The 22,229-nt window shown below is 49.8% G+C and overlaps 1 protein-coding gene across 1 annotated transcript in view; it reads left to right on the top strand.

Annotated features, from left to right (window-relative positions):
* Positions 1–21,354, top strand: part of ZNF365 (zinc finger protein 365) — a 443,761-nt gene extending 422,407 nt beyond the window's left edge. The window contains exon 5 of the mRNA XM_085615169.1: positions 21,017–21,354. Within this exon, the coding sequence (XP_085471295.1) occupies positions 21,017–21,230 (214 nt within the window). The 3' untranslated portion in view covers positions 21,231–21,354. The remainder of the gene's footprint in view (positions 1–21,016) is intronic.
* Positions 21,355–22,229: the final 875 nt, after the last annotated feature.

Below are 22,229 nucleotides of genomic sequence, written 5' to 3'. Positions count from 1 at the left end.
ACTGGCACACAAGTGTCGGGTAACAGCTAAACACCCCCTGCTGCTCACGGAGAGGCTGCCATACACCATTGATCCTCTGATGTGGAAGTCCCACACCATGTCAAGCCAATGCAAACCGTATGTGTCCGAGGGCAGTGTTACACACATTGATGCCATCATCACAATCCACTATCCCATTACAGATGACTGTCAACAAGTCTGACCATTTATTCAGGTGTATCCAGCTACATGTAATGTGTCCCATGGTGATGCGACATGTCTGCAGAGGAACCAAACATCGACAGGGGCAGTGTGCACACATCGTGAACAACTGCCACACCCAATACACCCCTGATGCATCCCTTACCCTAAGGAGACTTCCAAACTTGTCCGTGCGTGTAACGCTGAGTCAGCACACGATGACGTGTCCATGAGGAATAGCAGTGCCACAACAATGCAACCAGCAGACGGCATGCGCAAGTACCTGGGGATGAGAGACACACAAGAAGTCAGCCACAAAAAGCACATCTACTTGCATGTGCATGTACTCGACACATGTAAGGATGACAACATGCTAGGTCACAATTATGACTGTGGAAATACACTCATCACTGGCACCATCACTCGAGTGACACATCCACACACACCTCTGACTCATGTGGCATACATGCAGATGGACACACACATCGCAACACATGCCACACGGGGACCAATGCGTGCACACTCAGACACTGGTACTCACCACTAAGCAAAGAAGTCGCGTATGAGCCGACTCCGGATGTCCTCTTGCGGAACCACATCCTCCACATCACTAGCCCCATTGCCAAGCCCTTCGTCCTCCACGGGTGGATGGTCCTGATCATCTTGATCCAGGATGAGTGGCACAGCTTTCTCAACTGCCATGTTGTGCAGCATGCAGCAGGCCATGAAGATTTTGCAGACCTTCGCCAGGGCATATGGGAGGGCGCCGCCGGTCTTGTGTAGGCACCTGAATCAGCTCTTCAGGAGGCCAAATGTCCTCTCTATCACTCGCCTTGTCCGGCCATGGGCGGTGTTGTAGCGGAGCTGGGCCAGTGTGCTGGGGTTGCGGAGAGGTGTGATCAGCCATGGCATGTTGGGATAGCCAGCGTCCCCTACATGGAAACCACATGGACATAAGTAGGACAGGAGAAGCGGCGGGCTGGAAGTCTACGCAAAATACAGGACAGACAGAGTGTACCCACCAACAACACATGCTCGTTCGTTGCGCAGCTGCGTCATCATTTCAGGCACCCTGCTACGCCTCATGATGTAGGCATCGTGTGCTGATCCTGGAAAACGAGCACAGACATGTGAAATCACCATGTTGGACAGACACACCACAAGGGCATTGATGGAGTGGTAGTGCTTGCAATTCCTGTACGCTACCTCCTGTGCCTGTGGTGGTACCAAAGCCACATGTGTCCCATCTATGGACCCAATGACATGGGGCATCCCTCCCAGGGCATAGAATCCACGCTTGACACCAGTCAACTGTTCAGGAGTTGGGAAATGGATGAACTCATCCAGGTGATGCAACATGGCCTCTAATAAATCATGCAGCACATGGCTGAACATGCTCTGGGACATGCCACCAACATGAGCTATGGTATATTGAAAGGTACCCGTGGCAAGAAAATGTAGGGCTGCCATTACCTTCAGCTTGGGTGTCAGTGCTGTAGGATACCTGTGCCAGCCTTGCCGTCAACTCCTCATTCAAAAGTTGGGGGAAGCGGTAGCAGCGTATACAGTCATTCTCCCGCATGTCAGCCAAGTCCGGAATTGGTCGGGGAAGAGGCGGCGCTCTGCAGTAATTTGGAAGTGACAAGGAAGAGTGAGTGCACTACAACAACAATTTATATGTACTGAGCACATGTTAATCTGTCAATACACATATGCTACATAGGGAGTCAGGTATGTGCTACATGCCCTGGACACGTATGGCTGCCAGGTGACACTCCTACCAAGACCCAGCTGCACACGGAGATTGTGAACCTCCACATCCCATGGCATGGGACTAGCTGTGTCCCAGTGTAAGTGAACAGCCAGACGCAATACAGGAGTGACATACATCAACATATCAGCAGAAGTAGGATGTTGATTGCAGAGACAGGTAGCGGAACACTAGAGCCACAGGTCACATGACATTACACTAGGACAGCCCACACACCTTGCCATGAAGGTGTACATGTCATGACTGACCACACATACATTGAGAGGATGCAGACAGGTCCTTGTTACGCTACTCCGTGTCCCATGCATACATACACACCTTACATCCGATACCACATGTGGCCTGGTGTGCGTAACAGTGTGCCATGGCCATCTACACACAGACACATGTTGGTTGCAGCAACAGCAGATGCTTTTGAGGGAACACCAACATCAAGCTAATGTGAACACACCACACATACATGACATAGTCACATCGTGCACCGTGGGTAGTCACATGTCTGGTGTGGTAACCCCTGTAGCGGGCATCAGGGGACACTTGCGTGTGTTGTTGACTGTGCCATGCCAGTGACGCTCATCTCAAGTGTGCTGTACGACATGCACACATGTCAAAGGAGTGAAGGGCATGTCTGGCACATAGTGCACCGTCACACATAACATCTGTACACATCTCATCATACATCTATTGCCTTCACAACTCAGGAGTAATGTGCCACATCACAGCCTTTCACACCTGTGCCCCACACATGTAGTACTGCACAGAAAATGCCTTGATGTCCATCCATGGACAAGTATGTCAGCTCTATTCCTTTCTGTGTGCTGCCTGTCACCACTGTTATGTGTGTAAGGCACCGTACATTCGCTCTGAGGGCGTGTGTACGTTCCCTATCACTATGGGAGTGCTGCCGTAGGCCTACCCATAGTGATAGTGAGCGTACAGGCGTGTGTGCGGTCCGTATCACTATGGGTACGCATACGCGAGCACACCCATAGTGATAGTGAGCGCACAGGCGTGTGTATGGTCCGTATCACTATGGGTACGCATACGCGAGCACTCCCATAGTGATAGTGAGCGCACAGGCGTGTGTACGGTCCGTATCACTATGGGTACGCATACGCGAGCACTCCCATAGTGATAGTGAGCGTACACGCGTGTGTACGGTCCGTATCACTATGGGTACGCATACGCGAGCACTCCCATAGTGCTAGTGAGCGCACATGCGTGTGTACGGTCCGTATCACTATGGGTACGCATACGCGAGCACACCCATAGTGATAGTGAGCGCACAGGCGTGTGTACGGTCCGTATCACTATGGGTACGCATACGCGAGCGCTCCCATAGTGATAGTGAGTGTACAGGCGTGTGTACAGTCCGTATCACCATGGGTTTGCTCGCGTATGCGTACCCATAGTGATACGGAGCGTACACACGCCTGTTCGGGCCGTTGCTATGCATTTGGGGTGCCCTAGGGCCCCGGAACGCACCATACCTGTGTGTGAATCTCCAAATTACATAGGGGACACATGAGGGACAAGTATAAATCCCTACATGCATGCTGGTTGTCATAGAGACCAAGTTTAAAGTTTGATTTTTTTTCAGCAGGTGCCCAGCAAAAGTCGGTTTGAATGAATTTACTTTGTTGCAAAGTGGTTGTGGAGTTTACATCATGCTCAAGAAAAAAAAAGAGCAAAGCCACTGACAGTGCTAGGTTTAAAGGGATTGGAGGAAACATAGGATGCAAATGTGAGTGACCAATCACTCTGTACTCCTGTGCATGAAACAGGCCAGCAAGGCAGATATAAGGCAGCCAGGTCCCATGAGAGAGCACTTGCCTGCACATCTTTTGATTCTACAACACTGCTGCTGCTCGTGATTCCCTGGCACCATGTCAAGGTCTGTGGAGAGGGCCCAGCCTTTCACCCTGGAGGAGAATCTGGCATTGCTGGATGTGATCCTCCCACAGTACCCCATGCTGTATGGGCGACCAGGGTTTCAGGTGAGTGCAGAGTCCACTAGCACAGACCGTGTCCCTTTTTTGTGACTGGGACATCTGGCATTGTGTCCAGGTGTGACACACATGCATTGTACTGTAGAGGGGGTCCCAGGGGGGGAATGCCTGATGTCTCCCAGCCAGAGCATGCTGTGGTGCATGTCTGCCGTCCTCACTTGCATTGTGTTTACTGTGACAATCACTGCATGGTGCATGCCACATTCTGCCTGTCTACTCCTCCTGGGAATGTTGCTTCTACAGTCCTCATGTGATTATGTGGTCAGCCCAGTGTGACAGGTGACTGTACCCACAGATGTGTGTTAGTTCAGTGTACCTGTGCTGAGAGTGTCCACATGATGTGTTTGTACCCTGGACATCGGTGTGTGTGTAAGTCCCCTGTCATGTGGGTGGGTGCATATGTGGAGTGTAGCACCCAAGCTGCATGAGGGATGGATATACCCTGCCCATCTGATGCGAGCAGGGAGCAGTGCTGTGTGTCTGACGTGTAGAGCCAGCCCCACACCTGTGAGCCCCCCCAGTCTAGTGGCACATGTGCAGAGTGAGGTTTGTAGCTGCATTTGGCAGTGGCAGGGGAATGTCCTGTGCCTGTGTGTGTCTGTGTACTCTGCTGAGGTAGCGTTAGTGGCCTGTGGCATGTGACTGCTTTGAGGTGCTGCACATAATCCTGGTGTACCTTCTGATGCACAGTGTGAGTCTGGATCATTTATTGTGTCGTACCCCTCATGCCACCTGTGTACTTTCAATGGCACGTGGTGCATTTGCCATTACACAGAGAAAAATGTCCCTATGACAAAGGTGCAATGCTTTGGCTGCATACTATGCCTTGTTGAAACCAGCAAAATTGTTCTAATGTGTGTCTCTGTGACATGTGGCAGGTGTATTGATGTAGTCTCACTTTTTCAACCCCACAGGTAGGCGCCGCTGCCAAGGAGCAGATCTGGAGGGACGCCGTCAGTGCCGTGAGGAGGACGGAGGGTCGCCAGCGGCGCCTGGCCCAGGTGAGAAAACGCTGGCAGGATATCCGGTGCTGGACGCGGAGGATCGCACGGGTCCTGCTGGGGGACTCACCTGTGAGCCCAAAGAACCATGGGCACCGCCGTCTAACCCACATCCACAAGCGTGTGCTGGCGGTGGTCTTTCCAGACATGGACAGGCGCTTACGGGAGAAGCAGCAGCAGGAAGGGGGTAGGTACATGTGTGTTTGTTGTGTGTCACCAGCATTTGCAAGTGCGCAGTTGCATGGATACACTGCCAGTGTTTAAATGTGCGGTGCAGGTCCTGTCACCCACAGTATAGCGGTGCTGTCCTTCCTCCCTTCCCCTCCATGCCATGTGTTCCCTGGTCTGTGTGTAGTCACTCTTTCACAAGGTCATCTGGGCTGGCAGTTTATCCACGTGACCAATGCTTGCAGCATCATGCGTGGGGGTGGTGTGTAACAGGTTTTGGGACCTTGCCTGTGCCCTGTCCAGTACAGTACTTGTGGGGTCCATGTCAATTGGCACTGATGCTAAATCCAGACATAGGAGTATGTCTCTGAAGTGTAATGCCTTACAGCAAGCATGTCCTATGTTGTGGCCTGTGACATGATGTGCATGAGTGTGCGATACGCAGAGTGCAGGGATGGTGGCCTGTGTTGCAGTCATTACCATTCAGGACCATGGAATATTGTGGCCACTACTGTCCCCTGGGGCATATTTTGCTAGGTATCATGTGTGTCATCACAATATGTGGACACTTTCAGTGTCTACAGCATAGGATGTGCTCTGTGCCATTGTCCCCTGGCACCATGTATCTTTACGTAACGTGTTCTACAAGTGTCCACTGTACAGCCTGACCTAATTTTCCTCGTTCATACTCACGGTGGCCAGTGCCTATGTGTCTTGTTACAATTACTGATGATGGCCATTTGTAAATGAGATCGTTGTACAGGCGCACATGGGGTATTTTGGGTCCAATATGGGTTTCTGGCAGCCCATGTGTATTTCTCCCACACTAAGAGATGCAAGTGCTTCCTGTGTCTCATCAAATTGTCTCATGTAGGGGGTGGTTGGTGCGGGCAAGGCCTACATGTCGACACCTGAAATCTCATTGCTCGGTCTGGCCAGTGTGTGATGTTTGTCTGGACATACACTCAAGGTACAGTGTCCCATTCATGTTGGGCATGTCTTTAAGTATTACCTTTGCAGCATGTGCCTCAAGTTCATGGAGATGGTCCCTGCTCATCCCTAGTTACGGCAACGCTGTGTGGTGCAGATGCAGTTCTGGATTGGCCCCAGAGCCTGGCTCCTCTGTCCAATTCCATATCATGTCATTTGCAAATGTGTCATGCTCTCCATAGTTTCTCAGTGGCATGGTGGGTGAACCAACTGTGTGTTGCAGGGCCTATATATGTACCTTGTATTGTAGATGTTACTCATCTTTCATTTCAGGCTATGCACTGTAACCTATGTAGATTTGACTCATGTGACATATGTATACAGGTGTCTGATTAATTCCTGTTTATTCACCTTGCCCACAGCATCGTCGGGGGACACGGATGGAGACACCGGCACGGACTGTGCGGAGGGACCGGGCACCAGTGCCAGCAGTGACACCTTAGCTGGCACATCAAGTGGAACTGAGGCTGAGGGGAGTGAGCCGGAGGACCTGTCCACTGCCACCACAGATTATGAAGCTGACGGGTCCGAGGCTGAGCACTCCGAGGGGGCAGAGGCTGCTCCAACAGCTGACAGCAGCACAACATCTCTCCCCGCCCCCTCCATTGCCATCACCGGCCTCCCACTTGCTCGTGTCCCTTCCTGGCGTGCTAGGTCACCACGTGTCTCCTTCCTGCCAGGCACCGCACCCCCTGCCCCTGTATCCACTGCTGCCGCCAATGCCGAGTCTGTGGACATCCTGCGGCAGTTGCAGGTTGGTCAGGCTGTGATGCTTAATGTCCTCCATGGCCACAGCCAAGTGCTCACCAACATGGAGGCATACTTGGAGGGCATTTCAGCATCGCAGGCTGACCAACGCAACTTGCTGCGGTCTATTGACTCGACACTGACGGCAGCAGTGGGTCTCCTGCAGCACTTCGTCCCACCCCCTACCCATGCCCCATCCACACTTCCCACTCCCATGCCTGTCCCACGTACACCCAAACGTCAGCATGCACACACCCCACCAGACACAGGCACCACGCCAGCAGGGAAGGCAAAGCGCACACCTCCTGGCACGCACACACAGGGTGAAGTAGGCACACCCACTGGGTCGGGGGGAAACGGAAGACACGCAGCCAGAGTGGGAGTCCACATTCCTCACGACCACCACCCTCCAAATCCACTCCCCTCAGCTCTCCTGGCCAAGAGTCGGACACAGGGTCAGTCCTGCCCAGTCTTTCCATCAGCCCCAGTGTGGCACCACCCCGCAAGCGGTGGAGGCAGGACACCGGCAGGGGAGTTGAGTCCCCCCCCGTCCACACCCCACCCCAGTAGCACGGTGACCCATCCCTGTGACCCCCCACTCCTTGGGGCCTGTGGTTCCTTCGGGTGCAGGGGAGACGCTGAGCGACCTGGCAGTAGTGTGCAGCGCCGTGCTCGAATCCAACTTTGGCGCTGCCCCACCCCCTGTGTTGGAGTCGTCCGTCCCTGCACCCACAACACCTCCCCTTGCCCGTCCTGTCCCTGCGGTGCCTGGTCCTTCCCCCCAACATGATGCCCCCCCCCCTGTGGAAGACAAAGGAGTCTGACTGTGCAGGAAAGCTAGGGGACACACGTACCACTGTGTCCCCCATCCGGATTGGAGTCATGGACTGCCCTATGGGCCTTGTGTATATTGACACTTATGATGATTATTACTTACATCCTGCTGAATAAAGCAATAATTCTTTCCTTTGAACATTACTGTTTATCTGGTATTGCTGTTGGTGGACCTGCTCCATGATTTTGGGAGGTGATAATGTGTTGGGTGTGTGGGAAATGTAGTCTTGTGCTGGTCATAGGGTGGACCCTGGTATCTGTGTGCCATCAAAAGCTGTTGGCTACATTACTTTGTTCATGTAAGCAGTTACTGCATGGTGACATCGTCCCAAGGTGTGTTCCTTCCTCTGTGTAACCTGACATCTTCCCTGCAGGGTGTTTCCACTATGTGGTGCTGAGCTGTGTCTACATCAGCTGGGGGTGTGACGGACTCCTTCAACTTTGCACATGCATGCTGAGCGATGTCTCCACCTGCATCATTCGGGGCATCCTTGGTGGTCACTGTACTTGTGTATGTAGACTGTTGACAAGACTTCATGTGGACATGTTCTCTTTTAGGCGCTATGCATGTGTGTACTCCCAGCCTCCCACACATGTGGTACATGTACTGCAGGGTCTTTGTGTACCTGAATGACATTTGTGGGCATTGTATCTGTGGGTACTCCACCCTTTGCGTTCCATGGGCACTGCTGGGAGGACTCTGCACCCACCCCTCCTGCGTCTGGGCACTGCTGGGAAGACTCTGCACCCACCCCTCCTGCATCTGGGCACTGCTGGTGGACTCCACACCCGCCCCTCCTGTGTCTGGGCACTGCTGGGAGGATTCTGCACCCACCCCTCCTGCATCTGGGCACTGCTGGGAGGACTCTGCACCCACCCCTCCTGCGTCTGGGCACTGCTGGGAGGACTCTACACCCACCCCTCCTGGTTCTGGGCACTGCTGGGAGTGATAGGCCCCCACCCCTCCTGTGTCTGGGCACTGCTGGGAGGACTCTACACCCACCCCTCCTGCGTCTGGGCACTGCTGGGAGGACTCTACACCCACCCCTCCTGTGTCTGGGCACTGCTGGGAGTGATAGGCCCCCACCCCTCCTGTGTCTGGGCACTGCTGGGAGGACTCTGCACCCACCCCTCCAGCGTCTGGGCACTGCTGGGAGTGATAGGCCCCCACCCCTCCTGTGTCTGGGCACTGCTGGGAGGACTCTACACCCATCCCTCCTGTGTCTGGGCACTGCTGGGAGGACTCTGCACCCACCCCTCCTGCATCTGGGCACTGCTGGGAGGACTCTGCACCCACCCATCCTGCGTCTGGGCACTGCTGGGAGGACTCTGCACCCACCCCTCCTGCGTCTGGGCACTGCTGGGAGTGATAGGCCCCCACCCCTCCTGTGTCTGGGCACTGCTGGGAGGACTCTGCACCCACCCCTCCTGCGTCTGGGCACTGCTGGGAGGACTCTACACCCACCCCTCCTGCGTCTGGGCACTGCTGGGAGGACTCTGCACCCACCCCTCCTGCGTCTGGGCACTGCTGGGAGGACTCTGCACCCACCCCTCCTGCGTCTGGGCACTGCTGGGAGGACTCTACACCCACCCCTCCTGTGTCTGGGCACTGCTGGGAGGACTCTGCACCCACCCCTCCTGCGTCTGGGCACTGCTGGGAGGACTCTACACCCACCCCTCCTGCGTCTGGGCACTGCTGGGAGGACTCTACACCCACCCCTCCTGTGTCGGGCCATGTACGCTCCATACATACACAGTTGGGGTGGGGGTACGCTCCATACATACGCGGGTGGGGGTACGGTCCGTACATACACTGTTGGGGTGGGGGTATGCTCCATACATACGCGGGTGGGGGTACGGTCCGTACATACACTGTTGGGGTGGGGGTACGTTCCATACATACGCGGGTGTGGGTATGGTCCATTCATACACGGGTGGGGGTACGGTCCGTACATACACTGTTGGGGTGGGGGTACGCTCCATCCATATGCGGGTGGGGGTACGGTCCGTACATACACTGTTGGGGTGGGGGTACATTCCATACATTCGCGGGTGTGGGTACAGTCCATTCATACAAGGGTGGGGGTACGGTCCGTACATACACTGTTGGGGTGGGGGTACGTTCCATACATACACGGGTGGGGGTACGGTCCGTACATACACGGCTGGGGGTACGCTCCATATATACACTGTTGGGGTGGGGGTACGCTCCATACATACGCGGGTGGGGGTACGGTCCGTACATACACTGTTGGGGTGGGGGTACGTTCCATACATACGCGGGTGTGGGTACGGTCCATTCATACACGGGTGGGGGTACGGTCCGAACATACACTGTTGGGGTGGGGGTACGCTCCATACATACGCGGGTGGGGGTACGGTCCATACATACACGGCTGGGGGTACGCTCCATATATACACTGTTGGGGTGGGGGTACGCTCCATACATACGCGGGTGGGGGTACGGTCCATACATACACTGTTGGGGTGGGGGTATGTTCCATACATACGCGGGTGTGGGTATGGTCCATTCATACATGGGTGGGGGTACGCTCCATACATACACGGGTGGGGGTACGGTCCGTACATACACTGTTGGGGTGGGGGTACGCTCCATACATATGCGGGTGGGGGTACGGTCCATACATACACTGTTGGGGTGGGGGTACACTCCATATACACACTGTTGGGGTGGGGGTATGCTCCATACATACGCGGGTGGGGGTACGGTCTGTACGTACCCGTGCCCACGCTGTGTAGTGCTTGTGCGGCCCGTAACCAGGCCTTTGGCACATGGGTACGGGCCGTACCGCCATTGTTGGGGTGACGTGGGTGTCGGCGTGGTACGACTCGTACCCACGCTCTTAAGGCGTGGGTACGGTACGTACCTGTATTGTAGTGTTGACGATTCGTGTCGTCGCCCACTTCCGTTGTGGTGGACGCTGGCGTTGCTGGACACGCCCCCACCCCCTCGAAGTGACCAGGGCCTGGAGGTCAGGTATGTCCAGGGCATGTGTGCTGTGTGACTTGGGTGGGAGTTTTTTGTCCTGCCCCTGCCCCCCCCTTTGCCCCTGGGTGTTGTTCTGACCTTCTGCGGCATCTGCGTCGGTACCTGTAGAGGAGGTCGACTGCTATGAGGGCCGGGATGACACGTAGGTTCGGGTCCATGTCTGTCCGTCGCGTACAGGTGATCCTTGTGCGCGTCATCCTGATTTCCCGGCAGTTTTTGGCTGCCGGAAAATATTCTCCGCGCGGGATGACGTCGGTGCGAATCGTACTTCCTGGTTCGTGGAACGCAGGCTGCATGTGTCCCGACGTCACGTCGGCGCTTTTCCGGATGTCATTTGTATGTTTATTTTCCTCGGTTGGTGTTTTGTACGATTCGTACAGAAATAGTGTTTCCGTGCGAATCGTACTTGCATGTTTGTAACGTTTTGCAACCGGGTACGAGTCGGACGGAGAATACGCTCCGACCGACGGTTCGTACCCGGTTTCTCCAGGATCCTAATCGGCACCATAATCTTTTGTTCTGTTCGGCTGACATTCATACAGGAGCCCACAGGTCAAAAGAGTGATTTCCTGTAGAGTGGCCTTCCCTATTTCTTTTACTATTGGATGAAGGGCATTGTTCATTATCCATTCTTCTAGGTGTTATAGTAAGCCTTTTGTAATCACCTTTGATTTAAAATCTGTTAGTTATATAAGGCTATAATGGAATTTCATACTGCTTTTACTTTTCTTCTGTATGGGTTTCACAACAGCACCCCGCCATGAATTTGAAATTTTGCCTGTTATGACCCATCATTCTGTGTTGACTTCTGGGCACTGCTGGGAGTGATAGGCCCCCACCCCTCCTGTGTCTGGGCACTGCTGGGAGGACTCTGCACCCACCCCTCCTGCGTCTGGGCACTGCTGGGAGGACTCTACACCCACCCCTCCTGTGTCTGGGCACTGCTGGGAGGACTCTGCACCCACCCCTCCTGCGTCTGGGCACTGCTGGGAGGACTCTGCACCCACCCCTCCTGCATCTGGGCACAGCTGGGAGGACTCTGCACCCACCCCTCCTGCATCTGGGCACTGCTGGGAGGACTCTACACCCACCCCTCCTGTGTCTGGGCACTGCTGGGAGGACTCTGCACCCACCCCTCCTGCATCTGGGCACTGCTGGGAGGACTCTACACCCACCCCTCCTGCTTCTGGGCACTGCTGGGAGGACTCTACACCCACCCCTCCTGCGTCTGGCCATGTACGCTCCATACATACACTGTTGGGGTGGGGGTACGCTCCATACATACGCGGGTGGGGGTACGGTCCGTACATACACTGTTGGGGTGGGGGTATGCTCCATACATACGCGGGTGTGGGTACGGTCCATTCCTACACAGGTGGGGGTACGGTCCGTATATACACTGTTGGGGTGGGGGTACGCTCCATACATACGCGGGTGTGGGTATGGTCCGTACATACACTGTTGGGGTGGGGGTACGCTCCATACATACGCGGGTGGGGGTACGGTCTGTACATACACTGTTGGGGTGGGGGTACGTTCCATACATACGTGGGTGTGGGTACAGTCCATTCATACACGGGTGGGGGTACGGTCTGTACATACACTGTTGGGGTGGGGGTACGCTCCATCCATACGCGGGTGGGGGTACGGTCCGTACATACACTGTTGGGGTGGGGGTACGTTCCATACATACGCGGGTGTGGGCACGGTCCATTCATACACGGGTGGGGGTACGGTCTGTACATACACTGTTGGGGTGGGGGTACGCTCCATACATACGCGGGTGGGGGTACGGTCCGTACATACACGGCTGGGGGTATGCTCCATATATACACTGTTGGGCTGGGGGTACGCTCCATACATACGCGGGTGGGGGTACGGTCTGTACATACACTGTTGGGGTGGGGGTACGTTCCATACATACGCGGTGTGGGTACAGTCCATTCATACACGGGTGGGGGTACGGTCCATACATACACTGTTGGGGTGGGGGTACGTTCCATACATACGCGGGTGTGGGTACGGTCCATTCATACACGGGTGGGGGTACGGTCCGTACATACACTGTTGGGGTGGGGGTACACTCCATACATACGCGGGTGGGGGTACGGTCCGTACATACACTGTTGGGGTGGGGGTACGCTCCATGCATACGCGGGTGGGGGTACGGTCCATACATACACTGTTGGGGTGGGGGTACGCTCCATATATACACTGTTGGGGTGGGGATACGCTCCATACATACGCGGGTGGGGGTACAGTCCGTACGTACCCGTGCCCACGCTGTGGAGTGCTTGTGCGGCCGCCATTGTTGGGGTGACGTGGGTGTGGGCGTGGTACGACTCGTACCCATGCTCTTAAGGCGTGGGTACGGTACGTACCTGTATTGTTGTGTTGCCGGTTCGCGTCGTCGCCCACTTCCGTTGTGGTGGACGCTGGCGTTGCTGGACACGCCCCCACCCCCTCGAAGTGACCAGGGCCTGGAGGTCAGGTATGTCCAGGGCATGTGTGCTGTGTGACTTGGGTGGGGGTTTTGTGTCCTGCCCCTGCCCCCCCCCTTTGCCCCTGGGTGTTGTTCTGACCTTCTGCGGCATCTGCGTCGGTACCTGTAGAGGAGGTCGACTGCTATGAGGGCCGGGATGACACGTAGGTTCGGGTCCATGTCTGTCCGTCGCGTACAGGTGATCCTTGTGCGCGTCGTCCTGATTTCCCGGCAGTTTTTGGCTGCCGGAAAATATTCTCCGCGCGGGATGACGTCGGTGCGAATCGTACTTCCTGGTCCGTGGAACGCAGGCTGCATGCGTCCCGACGTCACGTCGGCGCTTTTCCGGATGTCATTTGTATGTTTATTTTCCTCGGTTGGTGTTTTGTACGATTCGTACGGAAATAGTGTTTCCGTGCGAATCGTACTTGCATGTTTGTAAAGTTTTGCAACCGGGTACGAGTCGGACGGAGAATACGCTCCGACCGACGGTTCGTACCCGGTTTCTCCAGGATCCTAATTGGCACCATAATCTTTTGTTCTGTTCGGCTGACATTCATACAGGAGCCCACAGGTCAAAAGAGTGATTTCCTGTAGAGTTGCCTTCCCTATTTCTTTTACTATTGGATGAAGGGCATTGTTCATTATCCATTCTTCTAGGTGTTATGGTAAGCCTTTTGTAATCACCTTTGATTTAAAATCTGTTAGTTATATAAGGCTATAATGGAATTTCATACTGCTTTTACTTTTCTTCTGTATGGGTTTCACAACAGCACCCCGCCATGAATTTGAAATTTTGCCTGTTATGACCCATCATTCTGTGTTGACTTTGATTATTGCTGAGGGATTGTCGGGCCTTCTGCTTAGCTTAACTTCATAATCTGGATTCATTTCTTTACAGAAGATGGAGAAAATAAATCTATTTGGAACTGAATTTCAGTGAGTGGCTAGATTGCCTTCTGATTTTGGGTTCCATTGAGATTATTTAAGCATCTTCATAACTCTTCTTCCAGAATTTACAAACTAAAAATGTTGAGTTTGTGTTGGACATACGATTCACTACATTCCAGAATTTCTAACGATCTTATAATGCAAATGTTTCGTTCATGATCTTCAAATTTCTGTAGTGATAATTTTTGTTTTCCAGTAAATCTCTTATTTACTTTCTTATAATTGTTTATTATACAATCATTCTTTAATTTGGATAACACTTAACTAACTGTTTTAATTAGTTTGGTTTACTTTTGTGGCATTGGCAAGAATTTTCAAACCATTTTGGAACATTCTTTTGCAGTACCATACCACTATTTCTGTTAATAGGTTTCTTTCCTCATAGATTTTATTGTATTTCTTGCCTTTGAACAGCCCTTGGGGCTACATGCACATACACTTAATCTTGCATGTGGTGGCATTGCATTACTTATTAATGATAACAACAAAACCATAACAATGCAACCTACTGCGGTATTACTTGTCTGTGTCTCACTAAGTTTGTCCCAGATGATGCCTGTGATCCCCGGATGGCATCTCATAACTTACTTTACCCAACTCGATCGTATGTCCACACTTCCACATCCATGACATTGGCAATTGACATTGAACGTTCTAGTGTAAGGCCTTCGTAGACAGCACACTGATGCCAAATCTTCGTATGTTTCTGGGGGCATCCATGTGCTTGAATGACAGACACCTCTAATCTCATACAGAAATCCATCCATTTCCTCCACGCATTCACCACAGGTTGTGTATCGGACGTCCATAATCTTGCTAGATCTCCTTTAGCGAGTATGAGGCCTAGAAATAGAAGATGGCGCTTATATCTATTACCTCCACTCTCATCGGTAATGTGAAGCAGAATCAACCTGGGAGACCCAGGAAGTTCCCACCCCAGGACTTCAACGAGGCATGTAATCACCGTCTTCCAAAACCTTTCTAAAGCTGCATATGCCCATACAGTGTGTATGAAACTGCCCTCTACATTTCGGTAGGGGTGGGCGGAATTTGCGTAATCGCGTCACGCAAATCTCCGCGAAACGGTAAAAAATCTCCACGAACATGCAGAAATTCCACGAACACGCGGAATTGCATGTTCGCGATGCTTTTTTCCTGTTCACAGTTGCTGTTTGCGTGCTCGGGGAGAAATATCTCGCGAACGCGCATTTTGAGAACGCGAACAAGAAAAAATTTCGCGAAGCCGCGGAAAGCAGATTTTTGGGCAATTTCGCGTTCTCCGCGGAACGCGAAATTACCGAAATTCCGCAAATTCCGCGAGCGGAACGGAATTTACCGCCCAGGCCTACATTTCGGCAGCGCATAAACACAGGGGAGTCTATCATCCCAGCCCTTCAAAGCCTATATCGTGTGTAATAAGCCCTGTACAAATATTTGAATTGAATCAGCCTTAGGCATGATGAGATGGTCGCCCCTCAGGGGATTCTAGGGCCTCTGCCAAATAGTTGTTAGCAAGAGGGCCTATGTCTGTCTGCCACGCTGTCTTTAGGGTCTCAAGAGTGCTGTTGCTCTGTGTGATGAGAGATTAGTATATTTTCGATATCTTGTGGTCAACTAAGTCACCCATTAAAAGCTTGCCCTCCAATGGGTTAAAATCTGGGAGAATCTTAATAATGTTTATGTATGGTGTTAGGGCGTGCCGGATTTGGAGGGACCTATAAAACTGGGAATAGGGCATTGATTATTTCTCTTAGCTCTTAAAATGATTTGAGTGTGATGTCATGCATTACATCTCTAACAGTGGAGATCCCTATCTGGTACCAACCATGAAAGCCCTGACTATCTACCAAGTGAGGTAGTAGTCGGCTTCTCCACAGCGGCGTCTCATGCATGATACAACCCCTCCAACCCATGTGGCGGAGAGAATGCAACCATGTAAGTATTACTACTCTAGTGGCGGGTGGCAGGGCTTGTACGTCTGACCTACTGAATAGGTATGATAACAGAGTGGGGTCTTCGAGTAGCCGGGTCTTCGCTGGGCTCATACCACCTGTCGTGAGGCACCTGCAAATGTGAGGCTGCATGCTAGGATTGGACATACGCGTCCACGATACCACCACAGTATGTGGATTGAAAGCACGTGCGTAATGCCACCCAAGATGCCCCACCACCCCACAGTAACTGTCCCAGTACAGCACTGATCTGGCGAAACCAGGATAGATGGACTGGATTGGGCTGGTTCTGTATATGATAAAGTAATCTTGGGAGGGAGACCATCTTGAATATGGCAGACCTCCCATATAAGGATAGTAGCAATCCCGTCTAGGATCTTATGTCTGTATGTACCTTTTAAGTCGCAATGCCCAGGTTACAGCCCACGATATCCTTTGATTGTCTGACAGGAAGACCCCTAGATATTACATCCCCTCTGAGGCCTGCAACAGGTCCACAGCCCATCCTTTATCCCCGAGCGCCCACCGTAATGGCCAAATAGTTGATTTATGAATGTTCATATGAAGGCCAGACGTTTCTCCGAAGACGTGCATTATCTGCAAGATTCTGGAGCAGGATTTATGCGGGTCTGTAAAAAAGAACAGCATGTGCAAAACAAGCTCCCTAATGAAAATTAATTTGGCAGGTCCCAATTTGTGACTCCCTACGATTGGCTGCAAAGACAGGGATGGGGGGGTGGTGGCATTGCAGGGACAGCAGACCACCATGCCTGTCTTTGCATTTCAAAACGTAAAACATTTTTTTTTTTTTAAAGCAGCCCAATTTGGGGCTTTTTTTTGGTTTATAGTTCAGTTTTGAAATACGTCAGTGAGAATTGGCAGTGCCTCTTTGGGCTGCCTGCCCCTCCCTCTTGCTGGCACCCTAATCCCTTAAACCCGCGAAGCTGCCAGCTCTGGACAAAAAGCGGTGTGGTGCAAATGGTACTCCCTTCTCCTTTGTGAATGAGCTACAACCTCAACTTGGGCGTCAGTTGTTTATCAATGGCTTATAATCGGAATTACGTTTCCAAACCAGGCACCAATTAGACAGTGCTTAATTTGTAAAAGGATAAGTGCCGGGGCTCTCGTCGGGAGGCCACTGAAGCTTGCACCTCACATAACCCATGCCAGGACTGCTAATGACAGTACATACACAGCTACTAACCTGCACACTCCTACAAGTGTGACAAGTCAGACTATTACAGCCCCCCAAAGCCAGAAGAATGGCTTGGGAGGTAGATATTAGTCATGTTAATGCAAATTGAATAAATAACCCTCTGTTGTTGTGTTCTTACCTAAATTTGCAGGACAGCGCCACCATGTGGCAGACTGTCATAGCCCCCCCTCAAATTAAGCACTGCAATTAGATACTTGGAAGGTACGCCCAAAAACGCACCCCTTCCTAAATTGCTATCCGTTTCTAAACCCATTTTGCACATGCTATCCATTTCTAACCCCATTTTAGGAGTTGTTGACACTTTACAGACTCGAAAAATGAGTTTACCACATGGGACAATCTGAATAAGGCACCTGAATTGAACAACTGTTCCCTGTTCTGGAATACTGTCAATTCTCCATTTCTTAAAGATGACAAAATTCCGGAATTAACTTCCAACGTCATGCAGGCAGAGTGGATCTCGCATTTTTCTAAAATTTTCCAGTCAGATGGTGCATCTAAAGTTTCAGGGAATAGATGGCCGCATATCCCATTAAATTTTATGGTACAAGAGGTTTTAGATAGTATACGGGACAGTAAAGGGGGGAAAGCACAAGGCCCAGATGGGGTCCCAATTGATGTGTATAAATTGGTCCCGGAAATATGGGGGCCTCTGCTTACCAATATTTTTAATGCAGCCGTCAGTAACGAGATGCCCCCGACCTGGGAAGAATCCATCCTAATCCCAATTTTTAAGAAAGGCAATCGTGGGGAAGCCAAGAATTATCGACCAATTTCCCTGCTGGATTCTTCTGTAAAAGTTATGAGCCGAGTGCTCCTGGTGAGATTGGAGGAATGGGCAGAGGAAAATGGTATTTTAGCTGAGAGCCAGTTTGGTTTTAGGAAGGGTCGTGGTACGATCGAGCAGTGTCTAAATTTAGAACTGCTCGTCGGTAAATACACTTTGGCTAAGACCGGCACTATTTACCTCTGCTTTGCTGATCTAAGTAGTGCCTTTGATCTGGTGGACCACGGCATTCTCTGGGAAAAGTTGTTAGAAATGGGGGCCCCGGAGGGTATTGTCTTCTTTCTAGCTCACCTATATACCAAACTAAGAGCATGTGTCCGTTTTGGCCCACAAGGTGAATGTACACCCATGTTTAAGATTGGGCGTGGAATACGCCAGGGTTGTGTGCTAGCCCCATTGCTTTTTATACTTTTTATCAACGAGATTGATTCCTTTCTTAAATCTTTGGCAGTGGATGCTCCCAAAATCAATAATGAATATGTCCCCGTGTTACTTTATGCGGATGACGCGGTTTTAACTTCACGTACACCATATGGTCTCCAACAGCTGCTGGATGGTTTTATGCAATTCATTAAAAGCAGAAAGTTAGTTTTAAACAAATCCAAAACTTATGTTATGGAATGTGGCCGTAGGCTCGGAAAGAAACAGCCCTCCTTTTTTATAGAGGGTCAAAAGGTTCAGGCTGTTGATAACTTTTCGTATTTGGGGGTTACTTTTTCAAATAAAAACACCTGGGCAAATGAACATAAGAATGTACGGTCTAAAATGGCCAGGAGCGCTTATGGAATTTTTACTATGGCAACTAAATTGGGAGATAGGCGGGTAAACGACATGCTGAAGATTTTCCAATCACGGTGTGTCTCAATCGCCTTGTACGGAGCTGGTATATGGGGCTACGCCCCGGCAGGATCTCTTCAGGTCGAGGAGAACGAATTTCTGAAGAAACTTTTGTGCCTGCCAAGCTCTGTTTCTAATGCCTTAGTGCATAATGAATTGGGTATTTACCATCTTTCCGATTTGATTCTCCTTAGACCCTTGATCCTATGGCGCTCCATTTGGACTAAAGAAGAGACTTCTTTGTGTAGAGCTATCATTTCTGATTGTCTTACTTTGGACTACTTTACAAGGATCCCATGGTTGAAGTATGTTATTTATAACTTTCGGGAGATCTTCAACATCAATATTATTGTGGATCACCATGGGGCAGATGTGTTGTCCAAATCTGATCTTAAGCAGTGTCTCCTACACCAGGTTGCCACAAAGAGACACCAGAATAGCTCCAATCTTGCATCTTACATTTTCTATCACGATTTAAATGAAGTTGTGGGCTTTCAACCTTATTTGTCACAAGTAACCTGGAAGGCACATCGGTTTGTGTTGACTAGACTTAGAATGGGAGTTGTCCACAACCTTGTTGCCTTCCCCTCTTTGAACTTACATCCAGTCGGTCCATGTCCATGTGATAACTCTACTCCCCAAAGCACTGTGCACTTTCTTCTGCTTTGCCAGTTGTATAAACATCTCCGGACAGCCTATCTGAAACCCTTGTTTGTAAAATTTGGGGTCAGATCACTACGTGACTGCATGTGTTTACTTTTTAATTTACATCATCCGGTTGTGTGTTTTTATATGGCTACTTTTCTTCTTAAATCTATTAATGCAAGGAAAAGTATGCTTTTTTAACTATTTTATGCTGATGAATTTTTCTGCCTCTGTATATTTTAATAATGTTGTCTTTTAATGTTGTGCTTTTATGAACTTGTTCTATGTTCGAATAAAGCCATATGAAATGAAATGAAATGAGTTTACCACATCTGAAATAAGTTGTGTATTGGTCATAAACCTCTTCAATTAGCGAACAGGATGATTTGCCACTGCTTGAAAAATTGTGTTCATCTGGCCCTTAGTTACCTCTGGTGAAATATTTCAACTCCGTAGCATGTCATGCTCATAAACACCCCTTGGAATTTCCAAATAATTCGCATTGACTTAGCCACACTGCTTAGTGAGTGTGACCCCCTTCTCCTGTTATTAACAATCAGCACCATTAAGGATAAAAGGGAAGGGTTCCTGTTGCACATCAGCCAATGGACAGAAAGCTACGTCATCACACTCCCAAAAAAGCAGGGTCAAGTAAGGGTCACAGAAGAGGAAGTCAAAGCTGTGCACAAAGGAAAGCAATTGATGGAAGTACACTCAAACGCCTCTCAGGCAAAGGATGCATCAGCTATAGAATGTTACTTGAATGGACGTATAACGGCATGCAATTGGCCATAACTTATATTTTGATTATCTCATACAGTTTCGGTGGTCTTTAGATCACTTGCGCCCCACCTATGATGAATCTCCAGAACCATGCTGCCAGCCATTTGTCAACAGCTATGATTGGTCTATTGATGAAGATGTTATCGCATGAACCTGTTTTTATTTTAATCACAAATTTCTTCAGTTTGTTACCTTCAATGAGAATATGTGTATGTGTGTACTTTCACTCTATCATCGGAAAATGACAGGTCAAGCATTATAGTTATTTAGGGGTTCAGTGGACCCTGATAATTATCCTTTGCTAAGTGTAGGTCAGCTTTAAGTATTCGGAAATTATTATTAAATGGACTTGTATGCTGTTACATTTTTGGTGCCATCTCTACACAAAGCTCTTCAGTACATTAATTAGGCTCTTTTGTGCAGTTTTTGTTTTTTCTCATGAGCTGTAAAGTACCTCGATGTCTTGTTGTTTCTATGATGTAATTTTCAGTGCATGTCTTTTCATTAAACAAAAAATAATTTTGAGGGAAGGTAAGGCGTGCTTGTCAAGTTATACTGTGTTCCAGCTTGAAATATTGACGTCGTGCTGGCAGCCTGTAGTAAAATACACCTCGTCGTAAAAAACGCGATTACATTAATTTATTCTATTGCAGGAGCCATTACGTCACGGATGCGAAGAGTCGCTCGATTCAAAATGGAAGCATGCTTGACAATAAATACACTGATGACATCATGGCTCAGCACAAAGTTTACTGCAAACCTACCGTGTACTCCCGTGGAACATCTTACGAGCAGAAGAAGAGCGATTCTCTCATTTCCGGACGAAAGATTAACAACAAATACAAAGTTGGAAAGAAAGCAAATTGAAGCAGACAAAACATGAACAGCGCTAAACTTCACGGAGATATGTTTTTTAAATGTAATTTCAAACCTTTATGGAAATATTCTAATAATGTCTGGAGCATACTTGTAAATAAAGCATTCCTTATGACGACTTTATTTAAAATATTGTTTTCAGAGACACAAAATTGAAGTCGTCACTGGTTAAAAATGACGAACTTGAAATTTGAGAAACTTTTTAGATTAGTTTGTGCATATCATTTTACCATGTGCTTTAATTGATTTTGGGAGTCACATTCACTCTTACACAACTGTTGTAGCTACAGATATAAAATACAAACATTGCTGTCTGTATGACCATGACTACACCAGATAACCAGAATCAAATAGACATCTCAAAAGAGTTTGAACTGTTGTTCACGTGGAAGCAAAAGTTAATGTAAGCTTAGCTACACTGAAGATAGTGGGTGTAAATATGCTACTTACAAAAATGTGTGATTGCATTGTGTTGGTCACAAATATGATTCTTGGTATCAATGCCTCTGCTTTCGGGTCTCGTGTGCACCTTACTTGCAGATGTGCTCTTACAGTAAGCATGCTTTGTTGTTTTGTTAACGCCCTTAAGTGTAATTTATTAACTGAATTCAGAAGCAGATTACCTCGAAGTTTAACCTAACTGGAATTTTTTTATTACACTATATTGATTCTACTTACTAACAGAACGTGTCATAATCTATTTTTCAGGAAACGAAATAAATGGCAATGGTTTATATTTCTATGCTGAGGTGCAAAACGTTGTTAAATGTGTTTTCATTCACACCCCTCCAGACACTCATATATAGAACATAGAAATGGTGATTGATGTGCAGCAGGGCAAAAAAATATTTTTAGATAGAAAATCACCATTGCTGCATTGTTATTCAAAAGAGACGCTGTGAAAGAAGATTAAATACGCGTTTAAGAACAGGTGACTACATATTTGCTAAATACGTTTTCTGGCCAAAAAACAAACCCACAGACGATGTA

The sequence above is a fragment of the Triturus cristatus genome, chromosome 1_2 (assembly GCF_964204655.1).
Source record: "Triturus cristatus chromosome 1_2, aTriCri1.1, whole genome shotgun sequence".
Classification (NCBI taxonomy): domain Eukaryota; kingdom Metazoa; phylum Chordata; class Amphibia; order Caudata; family Salamandridae; genus Triturus; species Triturus cristatus.
Note: the sequence above shows the minus strand (reverse complement) of the source record. Positions and strands in the feature narration are given on the sequence as shown.